The sequence below is a fragment of the Scomber japonicus genome, chromosome 18, assembly GCF_027409825.1.
Source record: "Scomber japonicus isolate fScoJap1 chromosome 18, fScoJap1.pri, whole genome shotgun sequence".
Lineage (NCBI taxonomy): Eukaryota > Metazoa > Chordata > Actinopteri > Scombriformes > Scombridae > Scomber > Scomber japonicus.
Genome location: NC_070595.1, coordinates 6010748 through 6034598, shown reverse-complemented (window position 1 = coordinate 6034598; position 23851 = coordinate 6010748). Strand labels below are relative to the sequence as shown.

The following is a 23851-nucleotide window of genomic DNA, read 5'->3' as shown; positions in this document are numbered from 1 at the left end:
TGGGAGGGCCCACTTGATCTCTATGATGAACCCATTTCACCCATTCCTCTAATGGTGAAGTAGGTCAGTTACTGTTGGATGAAATCATGTGGTTTCACTGGTGAAGACAGGTGAACTCTTAACAGTTTACTGGCCAGCTTGCTTACTGTGTGTTACAGAGCCCCCTACTGACTGAGGGAGGGCCTTACAACTAATGTGTTACATGAATCTGATTCTCAATCTGAAATGACTGGCCTGATCAAGCTTAATCCATTCAATAGGTTGGAATAAATATTATTTATTATAATCTTTCTATGCATGCTTGCCACACAAACTATTTTCTGTCATGTGTCCTTGCTCTTGTTTTGCACTTGTACCTATCGTGAAAAAGGAATGTTAAACAATCAACCACTTTGTTCCTGAATTGCTAAATGAAATAGCAACATATCAGTATAAAGTAAGGTATGGGTACTTTATTTTTCACTCAGTGAAATTCACTGACAGGAGAATGACACTAACTTACATGTTTTTGACAATGGAAGAAAACCTATGCAAGCATGGGGAGAACATGCAAACTATGAGGCAACAGTGCTAACTACCCAACCGCTGTAATCTTCATGCACTAATCTCATTACCTGTTGCATGATGTCCTTGCTTGCATTCTCCATGTTCACAGAGGAGTCATTGGCAGTTAGTTTCATCCTCACCAAACGCAGATTCGTTTGCACTTTTTAAGGAGGAAATATGAATATAAAAATGTGTTTTTCATACATTACTTGCAAAGTGTCTCCAAAGTTGTGATTTATATCAACATGAAAACAATGAAACAAGTCTTAAATTTGTAGCTTACCATTGCAGACAAAGAAATATTTAGTACTACAATTCCATTCTTCCCAGTGGCCTTTATGTAAAACCACACAGGGGGTATTGATGTTACCAGTTGGTTTCTGAGACTTCCATTTTGTGAATGAAGCAGGGTGCCCATCTGACCACCTCCATGTGTCTCTCCTGAGACCGATCCATGCATTTGAAGTTATCATGTTTTTTATCAGTTCATTCTCAGTTTGGTTCCGCACACTGGCCAGGTCAGTGTAGTTCTCCCTGCAGTACCTTTGAGCCGCGTTCCAGTCCTTAGGTTCATTCACAAAGATGAAACTGGAAGCCGCCTCTGTTTCTACACTCCATTAAAATATGTTTCAGCAAAATTGAAAAAGGTTAGACTTGATCATCAATAAATATCTAAACAATGCTACTTTTGAAAACATTTGCCATTTTGGTTTTATATTAATTAAAAAAGCAGCTGGCAAACATAGATTACTGTCTACATAAATAAATGCATGGGGTTGAGCAACATTATCATTATTTGTTTGTACTCTGTGAACAAATTTAGGTAAGAAAATATTGATGAATCCTAGATTTGTGTGTCAAACATGCGTACGCACAGTTTAAACACAGTCTGTGTGTACACACTGTTTGTGAATGAGGCCCAACGTGTGGTGTGAGGACGACACAATGGTCCATGGACTTTTCTTTTGTATTCATGTAAACATCTCATGCAGCTAGCAGCAGGTAGATTTCAGTAGATACTGCACAGGACCAAGTCAGAACTACTTAATTCTTTCTTGATGGTTTACCAAATGTGCAGTAGTAATATTAGTTACTATGGCTATTTGCCACTATGACTATGTTTTCTTACCATTGTAGCAGACAAACGGTATTTTTAATCCACAAGGCAGATCTTTCCATGACCCATTATACAGTATTTCTGCACAGTTCTCATATCCCCCATGGTTGTTGGGTTCATTACCATTCCACATCCTGAACTCTGCCTCTCCTCCACCATAATAACCCCCCTTTTGAAATGTCCATGCCCAGGTGTGAACTTTATCAGTCAGTCCTATCCAGACATGACCATTAAAATATTCTCGTGTAGTGTCCACCAGCTTGCTCAGTTCTTGTTCGTTGACAACCGTGGCCAGGTCCTTGTACATTGACCTGCAGTATCTCTGAGCTTCAAACCAAGTCAAAGCCTGTTTGACAAGAATGTACTCATGGGGAAAACAGGCAGGTAGGAAACACAGTCCTGTGATAATGAAAAAAATATATTTGATAGTTTTAGTACTGAGTGTGTGAATCTAAAGGGAAAAAACATCTTTAGTGAAACAAAACTGTAAGACACAGAGGTTCAAAAATGGAGGTCTTATTTATTGATGGGTCTAATAAAACATCACATACAGATCTTGGTGAAACACTATTTTGGTGTTGCCCACAGATAGATACCACTATGTCTGTAGCCTATATGAATTATGGCTGTGCATCACAGAACACAAAAATAATTGGGAGAACTGGATGGGGCTGAGGGGCCACTGTGGCCAAAACGCACAGAATTTCGAGTCCGGCCCTAACAGATGTAATCTCACTCCAAACTTTTCATGAAGCCTGAGAGCCCTGTAGACTCACATAATTAACATAATACAATCTAAATAAAGTTTAAATATAACAAGGTTGATTATGTTGTAAATGTGCGCATTGTTTTAAATAACTAAACTCCAATGGAGGCTGTAGTTATATCCTGAGTGCTGGAAGGTTGATGGTGTGGATGAAAAGGTGAAGCTCGCCCGTTAGGTGATTGGGAGTAGAGACACTTAGCAAACAGGAAGTGTTTACTATTTCATACCACTGGTGCAGCTTGTAATGCATCATCTTGTTATAGAGCATCTTTAATATACTGTAACCTGCTTTATCCTTGGTAACCATTAACAATTACCTCATTGTAAAGTTTGACAAAGAAACATAAACATGCCTAAAAATACCTGATAAGATTGTGATAATAAAGGTCTTCCCCTCCATGGAGATGATTGTCCTGCTCCCTTTTACTGTTCTGTCATTACACTGTAAGAGGAATTATAAGAGCATTATTATAGACAGACTACTCAACAATCTACACTGACTTGATTTGGATATTTTTGCCCATAACTGGTTTCATACATATTTGTCCGATACAACACAGGAAACCTGCACAGTTGGCCTAAAAACAACCACCCTTGGGATTAATAAGGGAGTACCGCAAGGTTCTGTGCGGGACCTTCTATAAGTTACTCTCTATATTAAAAATCATTCCAACACAGACTTATTTCTAATCCAACTATGAGCATTTATTTATGAGTTACAAACCATTTTACACTAAAAGGGAGCCTAATTGTGCAAAACATATCACCATTCACCAGAAGGTGGTAAAATAACAAAATAATAAGTTGACAAATTAAAAAAAACTTCTTTATAACTTGTTGCATGTTTGTGTGTGACATTATGAGGCTCCCTTTTAGCAGTGGTGAATATCTATAACTCATAAATTAATGCTCAAAATGAGACAGCAAGAAACATCAAGATAGATAAGGAGAACAATCTGCTGACTTACTAAGATCTGACAGCCTATTTAACCTAGGTGGAAATGCAGCAATATAGTCTACCTTCATCTTGCCAAATAGTGACCCTACATGGATGTATGAAATTTAGTTAATTAATGGTTTATAAAGTGTACAATAGAATTAATAAGTCACTTACAACCATTTATACATCCTTTATAAGGGTAGTCTTATTGTGAAGTGGTACTGTTGTCAGATAATTGAACAAATACACAATACAGATTTATTCATTCCACATTCATGCATTTATTAACCAAATGATGCCTCATCCTTAAGCTGCCTTTTGGAAAAGCCTGGTTTCCCTTTCCACAGTGACGAAATATGATTTGGGTTGTTAAAAATTGCTACACTGGAGTACAATTTAAGATGTAAAACACATTCTAGTTCTACAAATATACATTCAGCATTGTCTCAGTAACATTAAATGTATATTTGCAGATTTGCATACTACTTGTTCAGGTTTCTATAAATGTAATTTAATGTTTTCATTTTGCATCAGAATATTATAATATTGTATATTACTAGACGTTAATTGAGTGTAAATACAATTGCAATACATTGCAAAACTGCACTCTGTCATTTTGAAACATTTGATTCCCCTTAGCTGAGTCAAATAAAATCTATGTTTCAAAGATTCTTTCAAAGAAGTGGTGTCTTACCTTGATGTGAGAGTAAAGGCAAAAATCAGGCCCATCAATGATACATATACAGTGTGGCATAGGTGCAGAGATAGTCTGCAGTTTTTATTGTAGTCCCTGATTTGTATTTGATGCAAAAACACTGATGAACATATTTGCATTGTGTCACAAAGAGAGGAGCAGACTCAACTTTTCCACGAGGGTAAAATCATGAGCTTAACTATTTTTGCAGAGGACAATAATTTATTTATTAATACAAATTTACACTATGAATGTGAGTTGGTGAAGAATTTCTATTAATTGGTATTTAAAGTACTCATAATGGTTGATGTGAAGCTGTACTTTTGAGAAAATGCCACTAACATTTGCATGCAGAGTCAAATTTGAATGAGAGCACAAAGCAGGACTGTAGGTGGTCAAGTGCAGCGAGGAAGCAGAGCGAGAAGCAAACGTACTGTGGAACTACAGAACAGCTGATTGACGTCTTCAGTTTAACAACAATAATGTTGAAGACTTGCTATCCTAACAGTAAGAAGAAAAAAAGAAAACAAAAAAGTAGATTTAAGTAGATTCTGTATTAAATAGCCTCCTACATTCATTCTAATAGACATATATTAATAGATATCTACTCTTCATATTTTACTAATACATTGTACTAACAGAAGAAGAGGAAATAACAGCTAGGCACCCATGTAGTTATACAGCCTTTCCTTCCAATTGAATCATTTCATTCATCATTGTGTCTGTCTCTATAGGCAATATTTTAGGGTCAAGATCTGCTCATTTTACAAATACTTTTATTAGCTTTACCAAATACATTTCTTTTAATCTCTTTTTTATTTAACTGTATATTGCAGTGAAGTTTACTATTCATGAATGTACCATTACCATTATCAATATTTACACTCAATATCTTTTTATCATTGATCTTGTGAGTGATGCCCAGCCTGAATCTAGGGCATATTAACCCCAGAATGCTTTTATATTATTGATGCAGCATTCAAGTCATTTAAGTTTGGGGCTTACTGTAATTCTTGTATGTATGTACTTATTGGGTTATTATTTCATATAACTTATATATCTTATTTTGAAAATAATGCACATCTGGATGCCTAGAAGAGCATAAGATGCTAATGTGTAACTCAGAAGAGGCATGTTGGTGCCAAAATGTTAGCTTATGGAATTAAGGCTACATTCCATATACTGATAGATTGTCACATCACACACACAGACTGTTTCATCCTCTCATTGTGTTCCAGGAACTTTGCAAAAATCAGTTTTGCAAATCATCCAAATTAGCAAAGAAGTTTACATACACAAATGATTGGAGAATGGCCAAGCTAAGGATTGAGAAAGCAAAGAATGACTTTATTTTGTCCCCTAAAACCAAATGATCAACAAGCATAGCTGTTGGTCTATAAAAGATTGTGTCCATTTTATTTGTCACTTATACTTTCTGTATTTGTCACAACTATAGACTTCCAGTATTTCCAGTAGGGATCACAGGGTTATGTGTATGTCAATTGTTATGGTTACGTCTACAGTAGGGGAGAACGGGGTTGGTAGTCACACTTTTGCCTTCTGCCTTTGCCTTTTTACTTTGCTTTCTCTGGTCCATGCTCAGAGTGACTACTGTTCTCCATTTAAATAGACTGAATGAGAACAGTTTGACATATCACTATAATCCAATGTTCTTTTCTGGGGTACCAACAAATCTGTCCAGGCCATTTTAGAATATCTTTGTACAATAAGAAAAAAAAAGATCTTTTCACACTTTCTGTGCTTTATGATATATCAAAGATTTACAGATGTATATGAGCCAATTGCTTTCATTTGATCAGTTTTCAGAAGGAATGAAGCATTGTTTAAATGAGCTGTAAGGGTACCAACACATTTATCCACATCTGTATAAATGATTCACAGCATGATTTAAGACTGTAGAGAAAGAGTGTAGCGAGGGGTTCAAGTGGTTACATATCTTAGTCATGGTTTATTTTGTTTTGATAATGACCATGTGATTCATCTACATAATAAAGAGGCCTGATGTTACACTATTACACATTGGTCAGTTTAAGCAGTGTTTTTGAAAGACACACAATGTTAAAAACAAAGACCAAAACATGAACAGAACTCATTTTGGAGGGTTTTCACTTTTTATTTAAGAACTGCTTTCACACTGTGCATGTTAAACATTTTGCAAATCTGCCCAGAGTCTTCTCTGCCTCTTCGTCTCCCAGCCTCTTTAAATGGAGCGTCCTCGTCCTCTGTCAGCTGAAACAAACAAACATTACAAAGGTTAAGAGGACAAATACACATGGAGATGGAGCAGTGTGATTTCTGTGATGAACCTTTAATTGACTGTAAAATGACTTGTATCTTTTTCAGACTGTAGTAGTATGTACTTACATGAATAAATGTAGAGTGTGTGTAGTGTAGAGCCATCTGGTGCTGTCCCTGGTCTTCTCTTGATGGAGCTGATTCTCATCTCTTCTTGGCTATTTTCACGTCCTTTTAGGTAACTGTAGATCACCTTGCTTTGAAAAAAAGTAAAACACAGATGCACTTATTAGACCCAGAATTCAGAACTGTAATGTGAAGCAACTTCATTTTTCCTTCCTGTACTTACTTTTTTCTATGTGGTGACTCTTCCTCATCTCCTTCCTCATCATGGTCCTGGTCCCTCATCTTTGGGCCGTCTGCTGTCTTACGTCTCCTGACAAAAAAAGAGAGAAAACAAACAATTGTTCAATAAAATGTTAAAACAAGTGGAAATGTGTAGTTATTAAACTCACCTTTTCATGTTCTATCTTGAATGCTGGTAAGTTCTGCCTCTCAGTCAGAAAATCAAAGGTCAAAGGTCAAATCCAACCCTGAGTAAGTGATGCTCTTACCTGATGACTCAGGGAAGATTTGACAATGAACAAGATTTAAATTACTGCACATTTGTTCTTTTTATCCTTTATTTCCTTCTGATAGCTTCCTATAGCCATTCAGATTCCCAAGTTGCAACAGTGCACCAAGTTTCTTGTCACTGTTGTTGTTCTGAGGTAGATGACTTTGTTTTTATGATAGAGAGGAGCTTCTCTGGGAGGGCGTAAAATGTGGGAGGGTCACGTCATCCCCCCCAGATCATCCCCAACTCTGGCAGACACCCTGACCCAAGTCACAAGTTCAATAACATGGACGTGAATTATCAAATGATCACAAATGATCACGTTGGAAATGCTCACAACATGGCACGGCACCACAAAATCTCATATCACGACACAATTCATGAGCATAAAAGCTCATATCACGTTACATTACATGAGCCTAAAACTCACATCACAACAAAAGATGTCACCAGAAAACACAACACATGAAGCATCACCAGAAAACCTCACGTCACCAACCGTCACCGCAAAACTGAAACATCACGAACCCTCACTACAAAACTTAAAATTACGACAAGACGAAGGAGGGCTGGAGGAAGTCACTCCTCTCTGAAGGAGGAGAAAGCTGATCAAGCTGATCAATGCCTGTATTGTTCCTAAGGAGACTGGAGAGTTGGTCTGTACACATCCATCCTGTCCAGGTTCCACACATGTACCATAGAGTCCATACTGACTTGCTGCATCACTGTTTGGAAGAGGAACTATTCACTTTGCTATTTCTGCACTTTAATCATAAATATAGTTTTAAAGTTTGCTGCTTTTGTTGTTCTGTGCTGGTTTTTATTGCTTTGTTTGAATTTACTGTTTGAATATTTTATTCCTGCTTTTAGCATAACCTGTACCACTGACTTAAACTTAAACATCAAACATCAATTGACTTAAACTTGAACATAAAAACATCAATTAACATACATTTAAACATCAAAACATCAATTAACATGAACTTAAACTTCACAACACGTTACGTCACATCACAACACTTTACGTCACATCACAACACTTTACGTCACTTCACAACACGTTACGTCACTTCACAACACTTTACAACACTTTACGTCACTTCACAACACTTCACAACACGTTACGTCACATCACAACACTTTACGATACAAAATGTAACGTAAGAGAAACCTGAACTTGTTGTAGTTTAGCTTCTAGGGCGTTTCTCTGGAGGGGGGCCTTCCGGGGATCCAGCAGCTCTCTTCCTTCCTCTTCGGTTGCCACACGGGCTTTTCTTCTCTTGAATAATAGCCCTCAGCTTCTTCACCCACTGGGGACTGTTGCTGGTCCATTCCTCAAGTCTCACAGGGGGGGACGAACAACTAGGTTGGCTGGGTGCCGGCGTCCTCTGAGGGGGGCTTGCAGGTGGCATCTTCCTCAGGATTACCTTATTACGATGCCGCACCACTTTACAAGTCCAGGAGGAGATCCTAGGAGGGCTGCTGGAGGAGCTGGAGGAAGTATCAAGGAAGGAGCTACAAGAGCTGGGGGAGGAGGAACGGGACGAGCGAGAGGAAGAAGAAAAGGAGGAGCTGGGGGAGGAGGAACGAGAAGAGCATTGGGAAGAAGGAAAGGAGGAGCTGGGAGAAGAGGAACGGGAAGAGCAGGGGGAAGAAGGAAAAGAGGAGGAAGAGGATGGGCTAGGGGAGGAGGAACGGGAAGAGCAGGGGGAAGACGGAAAGGAGGAGAAAGAGGCGCTGGGGGAGGAGGAACGGGAAGAGCAGGGGCAAGAAGGAAAGGAGGAGGAAGAGCGGATGGGGGAGGAGGAACGGGAAGAGCAGGGGGAAGAAGGAAAGGAGGAGGAAGAGGGGCTGGGGGAGGAGGAATGGGAAGAGCAGGGGGAAGGAGGAAAGGAGGAGGAAGAGGGGCTGGGGGAGGAGGAACGGGAAGAGGAAGAGGCAGAGCTCCAGGGTGAGCCAAATAAAGCCCTGTGTAAGGAGGAGCGAGAGGGAGAACTTAGAAGGGGAGCAGAAGGAGAGAGAGAGGGAGAGCTTAGAGGGGGAGCAGAAGGAGAGAGAGAGGGTGACCTGAGGTTGGAGCTGATGGAAAGCTCTGGTTCACAGACCCTCAGGGGAACCAGTCTGGGACTGCCGGGCCGGCTGGGGTTTGGGAGGGGGGCAGCAGTCCAAGCGAAACGCTGGTCGACGTGAAAGTAGAAACAAAGTCAACATTTAATGAATGTCACATGAACATATCAACTTTTTTAACATCCTTACATTGACATGAACATTAACACCTTACAATAAAACTCTGTTCAAAGCAAAAATCACACCTTAAAACACACAAAAAGTTCTATGTATTTGCAGTAAAGTATAATAAAGCATGTTACATTTCTGTCATACTGGATATCTTAAAGTCTAACCATGTTGGACTGTACTCTAACATTAAAAGTTAAGCTTTAGATAAATGTACAGTGGAGTAAAAAAGAGTCACATCACACCTCTAATTCAACAGTGTACTTGACTTAATGTACTTTAAACCTGCTTAACAACTTCTATTCATTATTTAATAGAGCAGATAAATGAAGACATGATGGGTTAGGTTGTATAAAGTTCATGACAGAAGCAGCTGCCAACATCTGTATCATCATAAAGATGGAGACAGAGCTGCCAGATGTCAAATGACATGAATATCAACTTTCTTCTCAAATCATCTGAATTCATTTTATGGGATCATTTCATGATTCATATAATTGAGATATAATTGAGATAACTTTGTTGTGATTTGGCGCTATACAAATAAAGATTGATTGATTGATTGATAATTGGCCACCTACAGGTCTGTATTTTTATGCCTTTGCATATTAATATTACATTATATTGATTCAGATCATTGGCTTCACTCTCACTAAGTTGTTCATCTGTTCTGTGCAGTAGGGAAAGAAGTATTCACATGCTTTACATCAGTACAAGTGAAAATACAACAATTTTAAAAATATTTAATTATGAGTAAAAGTCCTGCAGTCAAAAATGTAAAAGTAAGTAAAAGTACAAGAGTAGAAATAAAAAAAGGTATTTAAAGGGAAAATGAGTCATTATGCAGCCTGTATGGGAATGTAATGTAATGTAATAAACATCATATTTAATGACCATTAACATCATTATATTTATACAACATTTAACCATTGTAATTACTGTTGGGTGTTTTTTTTTTAAATGTGTCAAATGATATAAGATGATGATTCAGTTTGCACATTAATGACTCATTTTAAAGTGGTAGTAATGTAGTAGAGTAACATTAAACACTAAAATATAGTGAAATATGAAAATAATTTGAAGTACAATTCTTGAGTTAATGTATTTATTTACATTAAACACTGGTTCAGTGTTTCTAGACTAAGGACCATGTTAAGATTGTTTTAATATTCTATTAGTTTATATTTATTTTAATAATATTTCATACACACGTTTCCACACATTTGAAATGGAAGCAAGAAATCAACACCAAGTAACCTGCTGGTTATCCTGAAACTGGTTTTGATTCATTGAACTGACTAAAAATGTTCATCTACATTATCAAGTAACATAATGTTCATACTGGGTTATGCAAACCTTATGAATTAATTATAAATAATAGATAATAAGAAATAAACAGTAGATGAACAAATCTTCTGTAAAGGAGAAAAAATGATAGAATCCTGATATAACCATAGATCATATCTCAAGTGATAGACTTTTATTTCTGTTTTGAGTTGGAAAGTAATGTTGGACTCAAACACACCACCTGAAACGTTACTTTATTATTATTCTCATTCAAACCTGATGTAAACTCTGCACAGTCCTTTTAAAGTCTTTAAAAAGTTGAGTCCAGTCACAAGTTTGTCACATTTGATTCATTTACACTAAATTAGAGCTTCTCAACATCTCAGTGGTTTCATTGACAGGAAAATAACATGGACTTTAAAATAATCCATCTCATCTCTACCATAATGTAACAAGTTTGCTGCTGTCAGCTGGTATCAGTTCATGTATGGATAAAGAGAGTGTGTAACAGCTGTTTATGGCTATATGCAGCTTTTATAGGCTACTGGCAACATAGATACAAATCTATATCAACTCAAGTAACATTTAATCTATTTGATCACTTTTTCAGCTACTTCCAGACAGATTCAAAATAACCTTATACTTATTTTAACTTATTTTAGATGGTTCATTTACTTAAAAAAAAAAGCTTCATATATTTAAACCATCTGACTGGTTTGCTGTTTATAGCTCGATGTTTTCCTCTGAAATTGCTTCACAAGGAGATTTCTCATCAGAGCAATAATGTAGATGTACCTGCCTTTAATATAAAAAGACCAAAAGTCATATTTTCTATTATATGAAATCAGGTCCATATCTATGAATTTATGGTCATACCAACACAAAACAACATTTGCCTTTGACTTTCCTGCATTTGATGAGTTAATGAGTGTTTGTATCATGTGATCTGGGCTTGGGGAGTGATCATGTCTGAGTCTTTAGACTAAACATCAGTGACCTTTAACGGTTCTGAACGTCTCTACGGTGAAATACATTGAAAACACCGTAGACTGTCAAAGATCAAAATCTCACATTAGCCATGGTGAAAGTTTGCTTTCTTGGTCTCGTCAGTCTCTGTGAGTCTTTAGTTCTTTGCAGGAAGCAAGAAGTCCTCAGCAGAAGCGTTTATTTCTGAGAAATCGTCGAGTGAAAGTCGTGAAAAAAACTTTTCTTGAGCTTTTTCTGTTTGTTTAAATGAGAATCATGCAGAAATGAGTTACCATGGAGACAGAACCTAGCAACCATAGAATCCTTAGCGTCCATTTTATACACATCTGTTTTAAAGGCCATTTCTCACCTTTATAATGTAAAGTTTCATCCAGTCAAGTTGGAAAAGGCTTCAGTTCAAGTCCACGTGTGTCTCTGAAGAAATATTTACATCTCACTGCGCTCCTGTCATTCTGCTTGATTTAAGCTTTTATATAAACTGCGTCTAATATGGAGAGACTGTGCAGGTTTTTCCAATATTTTTACCAATAAACTACGAGTTCGTTTATTAAAACAGTTCAAATTGTTTTGTCATTTTAAACTAATCTATATCTCAGATTCATCAGCAGCTTCAGGATCGATGCCTGCGTCTCCAAATAGATAGAGTTGCTGTGCGCATTTTACGCACGTGGCACAGTCGCGGTAACTTCAATCATTAATCACTGAAATCTTTCCACAACACAGAAATCAGTCAGGATCTAAATGTAACTGACCTTTAATGCTTCTGCCATAAACAGCTACCAATCTTCAGAAGAAACCCTTTACACCATCCAAAGACAAAGTTTTAAATTGTTATTTCAGCAGCAGCCGCGCGAGACGCTATTGCGTCCCAGACAAAGCACAGCTGGACACATATGTTATATTCTTACTTTTTAAACTTTTGTAATTTCAGCACATCTATGTATTCAGTATGTTAAAGTGTTTAGAGACATTGGAGGCTATACTTGTGTTGTTTGTATGTTTCTCCCCATTACACAGTCACTTTAAGTATGCATAGCACAGTAACGTACAGTGGGGTCTATGGCTGGGTAGGCAGGATCAACCAGAGCTTAATTCCATATAAAAATATATATTATGTAGCAGGGACGTGCACATGATTATGGAGAGGCAGGGGCTCAAAGTCAGAAAAGGGCAGAATGTGCCTGCCGATTTTTTTTTTTCGGTCCTTTACACAATATGGAAATTAATGTAGGCTCAAATTAAATAAATAAAGTGCTAATAGAAAGCTAACTACTTATATGTGTGTCCTGTAGGTGAAAGTGATATGCAATTGTCATTTATTTTGCGTCAACATGAGTAATAATACAGCTTATATCCAGAATGCTGAAATTACTATGTTATTGTCATTATTATTATTATCATCATCATTATCATTATTATTATTATTATTGTTATTATTATTATTATTGTTCTGCTCTCAGAATGAATGTATTAAATATGATTTAACGGTAAGAAATTCTTCTTAAGACGCACACTCTGGAGTTTTATTTTGAAGGCTACAGTAACGTAGCAACCAGCAGTTAAGAAGGACGGCTGGTCAATTTGAGTCATCCTCGTCATGCTCACGAAGGCAATGGCTGTAAGTTTGTTGATTTGAAGTGATGTATATAATATGTGATGACAGGTTGGTGAGTTTAGTATTCTAATGTGTAATGTTTATTATATAACTTAAGTCAAAAGTAATTTGTGAACTGATATAAAGTCATAGAAAGAAAGTGTGTGAAAGTGAGCGTTACTTAGCAACAATGTATCTGTTAGGGTAAACGGCTCTTTTGCGCCATGTCGTTTTTTAGCTATTCTTTAAGTGTTATTATTGTTTATTGGTGTTTGTTAGTTTTCTTTGCAGCGTGTCTCTGAGATTTTGTATTGTTTTTTATTTTTACAGTTTCACTCGTGGTATTCTAGCTAAGGAAATAAAGGGAGCAAGACGCTCCGATCCTGGTCCGGAGAGTACCTGAGTTTAACTGACTGTTGAACTGTGTCAACGTATTCAAGCAAACAACACACAGAGAGAACAGTACAATTATTATTATTATTATCATCATCATCATCATCATCATCATCATCATCATTATTTTGTTAGCCCCAGTAGTAGCAAAGTCACAATAAACTTTATATCTAAACCTCGGACCTGTAGAGAGGGAAATCCGCTGTAAACAGGGTGTATTCTATTTTGAAAATTAACCCTGTGTTTTATTTTGTATTTTGTACACGATTTCCTGTCCCGCACGACCTGCTCTTGCATATGGTGTTGGTAGGAAATTGTAGGATTTTGTGAAATGGTGATTGGATTGGGAACTGGCAAGCACTGATTTGAGAGGTGGGGGTGGGATTCAATAAGTTTTGACTTCTTCCCACTCCATTTCGAATGTTGTTGACAGTGCAGTATATTTTCTGTCGGGTGTAGGTTCGTTATTTTCGGTGAGAACACTGTGCTTTCATTTTTTATGTGCTGTTTTTGTTTTGTTTTTTGTCACGCATTCGAAATAAAAAATAATCTAATCTAATCTCTGTGCTGATTTGATGCACCATGCTCCGACGTCCAGCAAAAATACAAGCTGACACATTGACTAAAATAGAGCGTTTTTCTGAAATATGACCCATATTTAAACACGTTGAATAAGTGGACGGAGACTAGTTAGACCATAACTCACAGGTTCAAGTTGCTCCACTGTCACGTCTCCTCAGTTGCCCCCGTCTCTCTCTCTCTCTCTCTCTCTCTCTCTCTCTCTCTCAACGGATAAAGAAGCAGCGGCTCAACATACACAACAACCCCCGTATTACAAGAAATTAGTTAGTTTTTGTTTTTTTGTTTTTTTTACATCCCTAACAGGAATTTATTAATGTTATTTAAAACAAACAAATAAACACACACACACACACACACACACACACACACAGAGGGCACTTTTTAATACGAGGCAAAAAGGGCAGGGGCTCAAGCACCCCTAGGGCCCTATGTGTGCACGTGCCTGCTCCAGAGGATGGGTGATGCAACAGGACAACGACCCAAAGCATAAAAGTAAATCAACAACAGAATGACTTGAACAGAAGAAAATATGCCTTCTGGAGTGGCCCAATCAGAGCCCTGACCTCAACCAGATTGAAATGCTGTGACATGACCTCAAGAGAGCAATTCACACCAGACATCCCAAGAATATTGCTGAACTGAAACAGTTTTGTAAAGAGGAATGGTCCAAAATTCCTCCTGACCATTGTGCAGGTCTGATCTGCAACTACAGGAAATGTTTGGTTGAGGTTCTTGCTGCCAAAGGAGGGTCAACCAGTTATTAAATCCAAAGGTTCACTTACTTTTTCCACCTGCACTGTGGATGTTTACATGTTGTGTTCAATAAAAAATTGAAAGCGTATCATTTTTTGTACAGTATTAGTTTAAGCAGACTGTGTTTGTCTATTGTTGTGACTAAGATAAAGATCAGAACACATTTTATGCCCAATTTCTGCAGAAATCCAAGTAATCCCAAAGGGTTCACATACTTCTTGCAACTGTATATCTTATAGGGCTGTAACAACGAATCGATAACAAATTGTTGTTGCTGTTTAGATATTCTTGTCCAGAAGCAGACTGCAGAATTCAGTGGCATTGTAGTGTTTCCCTTGTACTGTAACTTGATCAAGCTTCAATAGATGTTCCGACATAAGACATTCTGGTCTCCTGACAAGTTCTTTACTTTGGGTTAACTAGCTCTGCATCAATTCGTTGACACCACTGACAACTGAATCAGTTCTCCAAACATATGTTCAACAGACATGGAGGAGAAAGGCTGTCTGATTTTCTGCTGCTTTCTCTTCAGAGGGACATCTCAACTCATCAGAACAAGGTTACATACTCAGTCAAAAGAATGCTTCCTTTATTTCACCAATCTTGCTTCTCACTTCCCAGACAAGACTGCACAAAACAGCAAAGTCTCAACATGTTAACAGTTCCATGTTTTTTCAACAATTAAAATGTTACCTATTACCTTGTATTTTATTACAGACATGCTTGCAAAATAAATGTTTAAAAAGATAATCTACTAATATTTAACACAAAGGTGTTGTTTCTATAGTCACTGTATAAAATATTCATCTAAATTGGGGAAGAAGCCTTTGATCAAACATGTATCATTGTTCTCTACTAATGGATGCCCACTGAATGTATCAGAGGCCCTTTATATATTTTTGTCCCTCATGCAGACTGAGTCCACCTGTGTTTACCAGTCTAATGATTTCCTCTAAGCCACACGATTTCTGAGAAATCACATGATACAACTCTCTAACTTTCACCTCTCACTTTCAGAATAACTCAGCCTATTATCACATCACATAATGTTTGTTCAGAGCTGGTAGGGGGAGTTTGTGATGGGTACACCCAGAACAAATGCTGTGATCCTCAGACATCTACTGTATATAAAGCATGCTGACTGGTAGGACTGGTACCAAGGAGGAAGTCACATCCACACAGGACAGCAAGAAACAAAGGTGAGATTGTACATTTCTATAATATGTTTGTGTTAATACCTTGTAAAATCTGCACAGGTACAGTTTTTTTGTAGCAGGCATTAACATTTCAAAGAAAACCATCAGTTTCATGCTGATGTACATAAGCTTTATTTTTTGCTCTAAAGGAAATTGAGCATGGCTTAGGTCAAGGTGTGATACACGCTCTGTTCATAAAGCAACACTCTATTCTACCAAGTATGCCTGATGTGGCCTCAGCAATAAAACCAATAACTAATTCAAACATATCTGAGAAGCAGCATGGCACAGAGACAGTCAGGGCTGGCCATCCTGACTACTGAAAATAAACTTCTTGACATAAGGAGTGTGGTGTTTGATTTGTTAATGGGCACGCCAATATGTGCTCATGTCCACTCACCTGCAAGCCTGTATGAAAAGCATCATTAACACATAATGTAGTCCTATTGCTTATGAGGGTAGTGCTGATGACCTAGTACATGTTTCACTGCATATATTGATCAACTGCATTACTTGTTAAGATAAACATGTATTCATATTATGAAGTCTGGTATTTCATCTGATACATTCATTTCTCTGTGTGAGAAACCAATTTAAAATAAAAAATAATAATGATTTGGCCTTTAAGAAAAAGCTTGCTGTATCTCTCCTCACAGCACAGCTATGATAATGAAATGAGGGGGGGTCTAATTCAAGTATCCTGGACAGCTCCTGCAATCATGGCCTTGGCAAGATCAGGACCTTGAACAGTGGCTGTGACACTTTGTAGAAATTAAAAAAGATCCAACAGCTTGACATTTACTCAATACAATTAATTCTATAAATTATATATATATACTTTTAAAAGTAATTAATTACATTACAAAGTTACTTCCGTTAAAAAGTAACTAGTTACATTACAGCATTACCCTCTGAGAAAAGTAACTGGTTAGAGTTACTGAAAATGAAAACCCTGTCGTAATTTAGAAAAAAGTTGTTTTAGTCTAGACCTCCTTTAAATATAACGACTGTTTGGCCAAGTCTGGCTCATAATCTATAAATCTTTACACTATACAGGAATAACAGACCCAATGTTCCTTTTACAGCTCTTTATTGGACTAAAGTGGCGTCTAAAACATATGCCCACATACAAGTTATGAAACTACAGGCTATAGGCTTTTCAAACACATCCTACATCACTGCAACAGACTGGACACAACTTACATGTCACTCCCATAAAATCAAAATAATGGTAATTTTTGAATGCTGTCATTTTGCTTGCAGAGCTGCCGCACACGCGCAGTGATATAACCGGAGCACATAGCCGGGTGCCTGCCTGCCTGCCAAAAAAGTAGTAACGGTTCAAATTTGTGGCAGATTCCCTTTTCTTGTGGCAAAAGTTACAGGAGTAGTTAGTTAAAAAATAACAGACTACCCTTTTGAAAATGTATCTAAATAACTGAGTACTTAAACTGCGGACCTAACGTGTTAGATTACATCGTTACATCAAAAAAGTAATCTAACCTCACTATGAAAGATGCAAACATGTGCTGCTTATGCACAGAAAACCATCACTTATTTTATGGACCTGTGAAACTTGTCATTGGGTAATATTTCTAATTGCAACAGTTTACTATCAGTAAGATCTTCATGATGTTTACCAAAATGTTTGATGTGCATGTTGAGAGCATCATAAAAAACTATACACATCCTGGCTTCCACCTCTTCAACCTGCTGCCCTCTGGCAGGCGCTACAGGACCATATCAGCCAAAACAAACAGACTCAGAGACAGTTTCTTCCCAAGAGCCGTCACCATACTCAACTCAAGCTTGCACTAAGAAACTGATCCAGACTCAATCAAGATCTGTCACTGCACTACAAAATGTTTCAACACCGCCATTTGCATATCAACAAACAACATGCTCTCAGACATCTGCACTATTATAGCACAGCATACTTGCACTAACCACTACAGTCACTTATTTTCCCTACCTCATTTCACTTTTATTGTACATAATTTTTTATCTATTTAATGTCTATTTAATGTCTTTTTAATGTGTGCACTTAATGGTGAAGCTTAAATCTCATTGTACTTTGTATAATGACAATAAAGGCATTCTATACCTTGTAAGCAGAGGACTCTGGTTCAAATCCTGTCTGGAGGACTTTTGCTGAATGTCCTGGAAAAATTAATTTTAAGATTTTATTTGCTAATTATTAGATTTTATTTACTAGTTATTAGATTTTATTTACTAGTTATTAGATTTTATTTACTAGTTGTTAGATTTTATTTATTAGTTATTAGATTTTATTTGTTAGTTATTAGATTTTATTTACTAGTTATTAGATTTTATTTATTAGTTATTAGATTTTATTTATTAGTTATTAGATTTTATTTACTAGTTGTTAGATTGTATTTATTAGTTGTTAGATTTTATTTATTAGTTGTTAGATTTTATTTATTAGTTATTAGATTTTATTTACTAGTTATTAGATTTTATTTATTAGTTATTAGATTTTATTTACTAGTTATTAGATTTTATTTACTAGTTATTAGATTTTATTTATTAGTTATTAGATTTTATTTACTAGTTATTAGATTTTATTTACTACAACCCCAATTCCAATGAAGTTGGGACATTGTGTAAAACATAAATAAAAACAGAATACAATGATTTGCAAATCCTTTTCAGCCTATATCCAATTGAATACACTATAAAGACAAGATATTTAATGTTCAAACTTAATTAATTAATAAACTTTATTGTTTTTTTGCAAATATTCACTCATTTTGAATTTGATGCCTGCAACACGTTCCAAAAAAGCTGGGGCAGGGGCATGTTTACCACTGTGTTACATCACCTTTCCTTTAACACTCAATAAGCGTTTGGGAACTGAGGACACTAATTGTTGAAGCTTTGTAGGTGGAATTCTTTCCCATTCTTGCTTAATGTACAACTTCAGTTGCTCAACAGTCCGGGCCACACATTTTCAATGAGAGACAGGTCTGGACTGCAGGCAGGCCAGTCTAGTACCCCCACTCTTTTACTACGAGGCCACGCTGTTGTAACACGTGCAGAATGTGGCTTGGCATTGTCTTGCTGAAATAAGCAGGGACGTCTCTGAAAAAGATGTTGCTTGGATGGCAGCATACGTTGCTCCAAAACCTGTATGTACCGTTCAGCATTAATGGCTCCTTCACAGATGTACAGACAGAAACTGACAATGAGAAAGGAAATAAAAAGATGAAAGAGTGCAGTGACGTCATCACAGAGCATGAGAAGGGAAACAACAACAATAACAATAATAATGATAATAATACTGCTACTATTATTACTACTACTAATAATAATAATAATACTAATAATAATAATGATAATAATAATATCTATACTGTCCTGTAAATGTTCGTAGAGAACGGCAAGTTATAGACCACACAGTGTCAACACACACTAAGTAAAGATAAATAGTTAACAACACTCAACACCTGAAACTTAAATATAATATCAGCTTATGTTAGTTTTGACCAGTGAAGTCATTTTCAACTCAATTTAAGATCTGAGTAAAATATTTTCTCTATTCTGATACAAGGCAGTAATCTACAGAGATCAGGCACAGCTATGAACACACAAAACAAAAGTCAGTTGAATCAACATTGTTATAGTTGTAAACGTTCATAAAAACCCATTTAGAGCTGCAGCAATTGAAAGAAAATTGATCAAAACTATTTTATAAATAAATGATCATTTTTGAAACTTTTCTCTATTATCTGTGTAGCGAATTATGGATATTAAAAGATATTAAAATTAGCTCTCGTAATCAGGGGCACCACCTTCGTAAGAAAGAAAAGATTTGTACTTAATTGGTTGTTTGATTAGCCAATTAATAAATCAATAAATCATAATAATTAATAAATCAATACATTTCTGAATCAGTCAAATATGTAAAGTTCGTGGCTCTACGGTTCAATAGATCCCCTGTATCACTTCAAAGAATAGACATACACAATTAATTAGAGATTACACTATATAGCGACATGAATGAAAGATGATGGTGAATGATGAATTTAAATGAAGGATATGTAATTATGTGGAAATTAAGAAAACTTGTAAGTTTTACTGAGTTTTACTTTTAAAGAAAATTTGTATTACTCAATCTGACATCAACCCTTGATTAAAGCAATATTTGGATCCTACTTTCATCGACGGAGGGTCTCAGCTGTCCTCCTTCAGAACCACGCGTATGCACACCAAGTGGAAGATCTCAGAGAGCGTCGCAGGTCCAGGCGGGGTGAGGATGGTCCGTGTCGGCTGGCCTTCCGTCAGACTGCCTGGCTCCGGTAGTTGTCTGCTGGCAGACTTTGTTCCTCTCAGTTATGATGAGTCGTAGGGTTGACAGACGTTTGTCTCTCAGGTTGATGAAAGATGGAGGAAAAGTCCAATTTAACTAGTTCACTGTTTAATAACTTTCTGGAGAGATCTCAGCGTTGGTCACATGTCAAAATCATCAAAAATGTCAAAAACAGGCTGAATGCAAAATTTAATGACGTGTTTACTTAAAGGGCCTTTTTGTCTGGACGTTGCTGGTGAAAGTTACAAGATTACAAATCTTAAGAAAACTTAGATAAATAATAAGATAAGGTGACTAAGTTAAGAAAAGATGGACAAAGCAAAACCTGAAACAACGCAAAGGCTACTCTGAGGACCTAGTTTCCAGCTTTTTACCATGAAACTTTTCATCATCATCATCATTCATTCAGTATTTAATCCTGATAATAAAATGCATACTATAACCTATTAACACAGAACACAGGATGTATTATTCTGGCATTGATATGACATCAGCTTGATTCATCAAGCTGCCATTCATTAAAACCTGAAAACAATTAATATGATCAAGCATAACACATTGTTGTTCTACTTATTCCATGATAGATAATTGATTATCACCATAATGTAAACATAACATCAATGTAACACTTTCTCACATTAAGTAAACATTCTCATACCAACATTTGTGTTGATGAAAAGAGATATTATAATGACAGTTCTTCAAATACACATTTATCTGTGATCGCTGTAATAGCTGTTACAGTGGAGGTTTCTTTAGGTAATTGATACTGATATAAGTAGCTGGTATTGTTTAAACCATACTATTTACTAAGATGTTCTTGTTAAAGTTTTTAACACTCATTTTCTCACTTTCATGCTCTGTGTGGTCTCAGGACACATAGAGGGGGGAGTCAAGAATGTGTCTTTTAATATATGACAGCGGTCTGTGTGACTCTAATTTGATGGTAGAAGGAGTCTCTGCGTCTCTCTGATAAATTATGATGTCCGAAGGAGACACCAAAATCTGTCTTTCGTTACTTTTATGTAGTTCTTGTCACTGTTGGTTGCTCCATGGAATGTTCATGGATCTTTGTTTGAGACCATGTCAGTCTCTATATCAAACCTGGTCCAGTTTACTCATATCAGGGTCAAAGGTGACTCTGACCAGATGATGTTCTGAGCCACACTGATGTTGTGTCGGCTACAGTTAGGAATGCTGTTCCACTAGTGGGATGCAGCACAGCAGAAGGTTCAGTCCCCAGTGGTGTGGAGCTTAGTATTGGGGACCTGGAGGAGCAAGCTACTGACAGATGTGAGGGTACAGGTTGAGGTTTGTGGTGTAATCACTTCCTGTAGGTAGGGAGGTGCATATCCCTATCTGTAGTAGGACTTTATAGTCAATCATAAAGAAGTCAGAGAGCCAGTGGAAGAAAAACAGATTTGGTGTTATATATTGGTTGTTTTTGTAACAGACTGTAATCTCATGTTTCAGCGACAGATGCCATCTAGCAGTTGGTAGTAATTATGACCCAAAGCAGTGAGGATGAGGTGTGATTAGTAAACGCTTTAATGTGTCGTTCTGGAGTGCATGTTCAAACACACATATATACACACATATTTGGTTGTTTATCTTAAGGATGATTTTTCATACAGCAAACCACCAAGTCCAAATTCCACTTTAACAGTTTGGAGATGCTGCAAGGAAGTCAAACTGATTCTTCTGTTGCTACTTAGAGAGCACAGCCATTATCCAAACAACTGCAATAGGTTATTTTTCAATACTGTAGGTATAAAAAATGTAATTGGAAATACAGTTTTTTTCTGCTGAATCTAACACTCAATTAATCAACATCTGTCTGTCACAAAGTTTAAGGGATCTACTCTGCATCTGCATTGAAGTGCTGTTATGGCAGACATGGTAGGAGTTATTGGGGCAGTTGCTCCCACACGCCAGTGCTCCATTGAGATTAGAAATGAAACCAAGGACTTCAGCCTTTGTAATCCCAGGTACCGTGCACATTTTTTCTCACATCTATCTTAAAATAAAGTCAACAAAGGTCTCATAATAATTGTGCTACTGTTTCTATAACTAGGATGCACATTGTGAGTGGACACTGTGCCATACCTCTGCCACCTTTCATCGATCCTTCCAAATCTGACATGGCGCAGTTTGTCAAGACTCCACACTCAGCACGTGGATCTGTTGGTGTCTTCACTTATGATCTCCTGAAGAAGGTTGCAGACCAGCCCGCTGAGAAGATAGCTGTCATGTTCTCTGTGCCCTATGACTTTAACATGTACTCAAACTGGTATGCAGTGGGAATCTTTGATAAGAGCAAAGAGTGTAATGATAATCTTTATTATGAGATGTATAATAACACACACCAGTCATTTGTCAGAGATAAAGCAAACTCATGTCTGACTCATAAGGGTGATCATGTGACAGTCACGGCTACAATGTCAGACTCCTACCAACCTGTCATTAAACTGCAAGTCAGAGATCACTGAGTAGACAGTGACTCAAATGTAAAATGACAATCAATTCATTGAGTCATTTGTGTATTTTACTACAATTATATTGTCATTTTACACATGATTACACAGATGGTTTTGGGCTGTCAGAGTAACATACTGATCGAGAAAAATCAAAACATTGTTCCAATTCATTTAATAGCTGTAGGCTAACTGGTTTTGAAATGCAGAAGTTTGAATACCTCTCCTCTTTAGCACCAAAAATAAAGCAGATAATACTGATATCAGTCTAGATTTAATGTAAGGACAATCTGAACAAAAGGTAACAGTTTGCAGTTTACTCCACAGATTAGAACAGACATTAATGAGGGTCTAAAGTTGGGTCTCAATGTAAGTTTTGCTTTACGTTTTTTTTTAAATTTTGGCTGTGTTTGATCTAAGCTGATATCTGTCGAATCTGTAACACCAAATAAATCTGTAAATTCTGTCTGTAATAACATAATATAATCACACACAACTTATAAATCATACAAAATAATATCAACAATAAGGCTTTATGTTTCTTAACATAGATACATATTGATACATAGATTCTAAATATATGCAGTCATGTGCAATTTTCAATTTATTCCACTAAATAATCAACATGAAATTGCTGGTATCCAAATAAAAAATTAAACAAAACTTTTTCAACTTGTTTTTGTTTTGAATTTTTTTTCAATAATTTATTGTTTTTTATTACACCAACACACAAACATAATGTAGTTTTAAAAACATGACCATACAAAACAATTCCATGTTTTGGAATATTAATTAATATTAAACCTGACTGCCTGTTTGTACAGTGATCACCACTTTTTCAACAACATTGTGGTTTCATATTCAGTGGCCAGGAGGATGAATGGATGTCTTATTAAATAATAAGGAGCATTATCTGATACTCATACCTCATATGTGCATTTATATTCAAAAATGTATGTATCAGAAAAATATATTGACATAGAATGTGTATTTTTTGTACCTACATGCATGTAGACATGTGAGAGATGTGAAAGCAGAGAAATAAGTCTATTATTGTCAAATCAATATGTGTGCTCTGGTCCAGT

At 36.6% G+C, this 23851-nt stretch overlaps 1 protein-coding gene and 1 long non-coding RNA gene across 2 annotated transcripts in view; one reads left to right on the top strand and one right to left on the bottom strand.

Annotated features, from left to right (window-relative positions):
• LOC128379423 (DELTA-thalatoxin-Avl1a-like) overlaps positions 1–23465 on the top strand; it is a 122022-nt gene extending 98557 nt beyond the window's left edge. Inside the window, exons 2-3 of the mRNA XM_053339044.1 lie at positions 22141–22280; positions 22367–23465. Coding sequence (XP_053195019.1) covers positions 22180–22280; positions 22367–22781 — 516 coding nt within the window. The 5' untranslated portion in view covers positions 22141–22179 and the 3' untranslated portion in view covers positions 22782–23465. The remainder of the gene's footprint in view (positions 1–22140; positions 22281–22366) is intronic.
• On the bottom strand, positions 6223–6757 carry LOC128379426 (uncharacterized). The gene is made up of 3 exons (XR_008323393.1): positions 6669–6757; positions 6449–6576; positions 6223–6313 (listed from the first exon to the last, which is right to left on the bottom strand). It is a non-coding gene; the product is annotated as an uncharacterized LOC128379426 (long non-coding RNA).
• Positions 23466–23851: the final 386 nt, after the last annotated feature.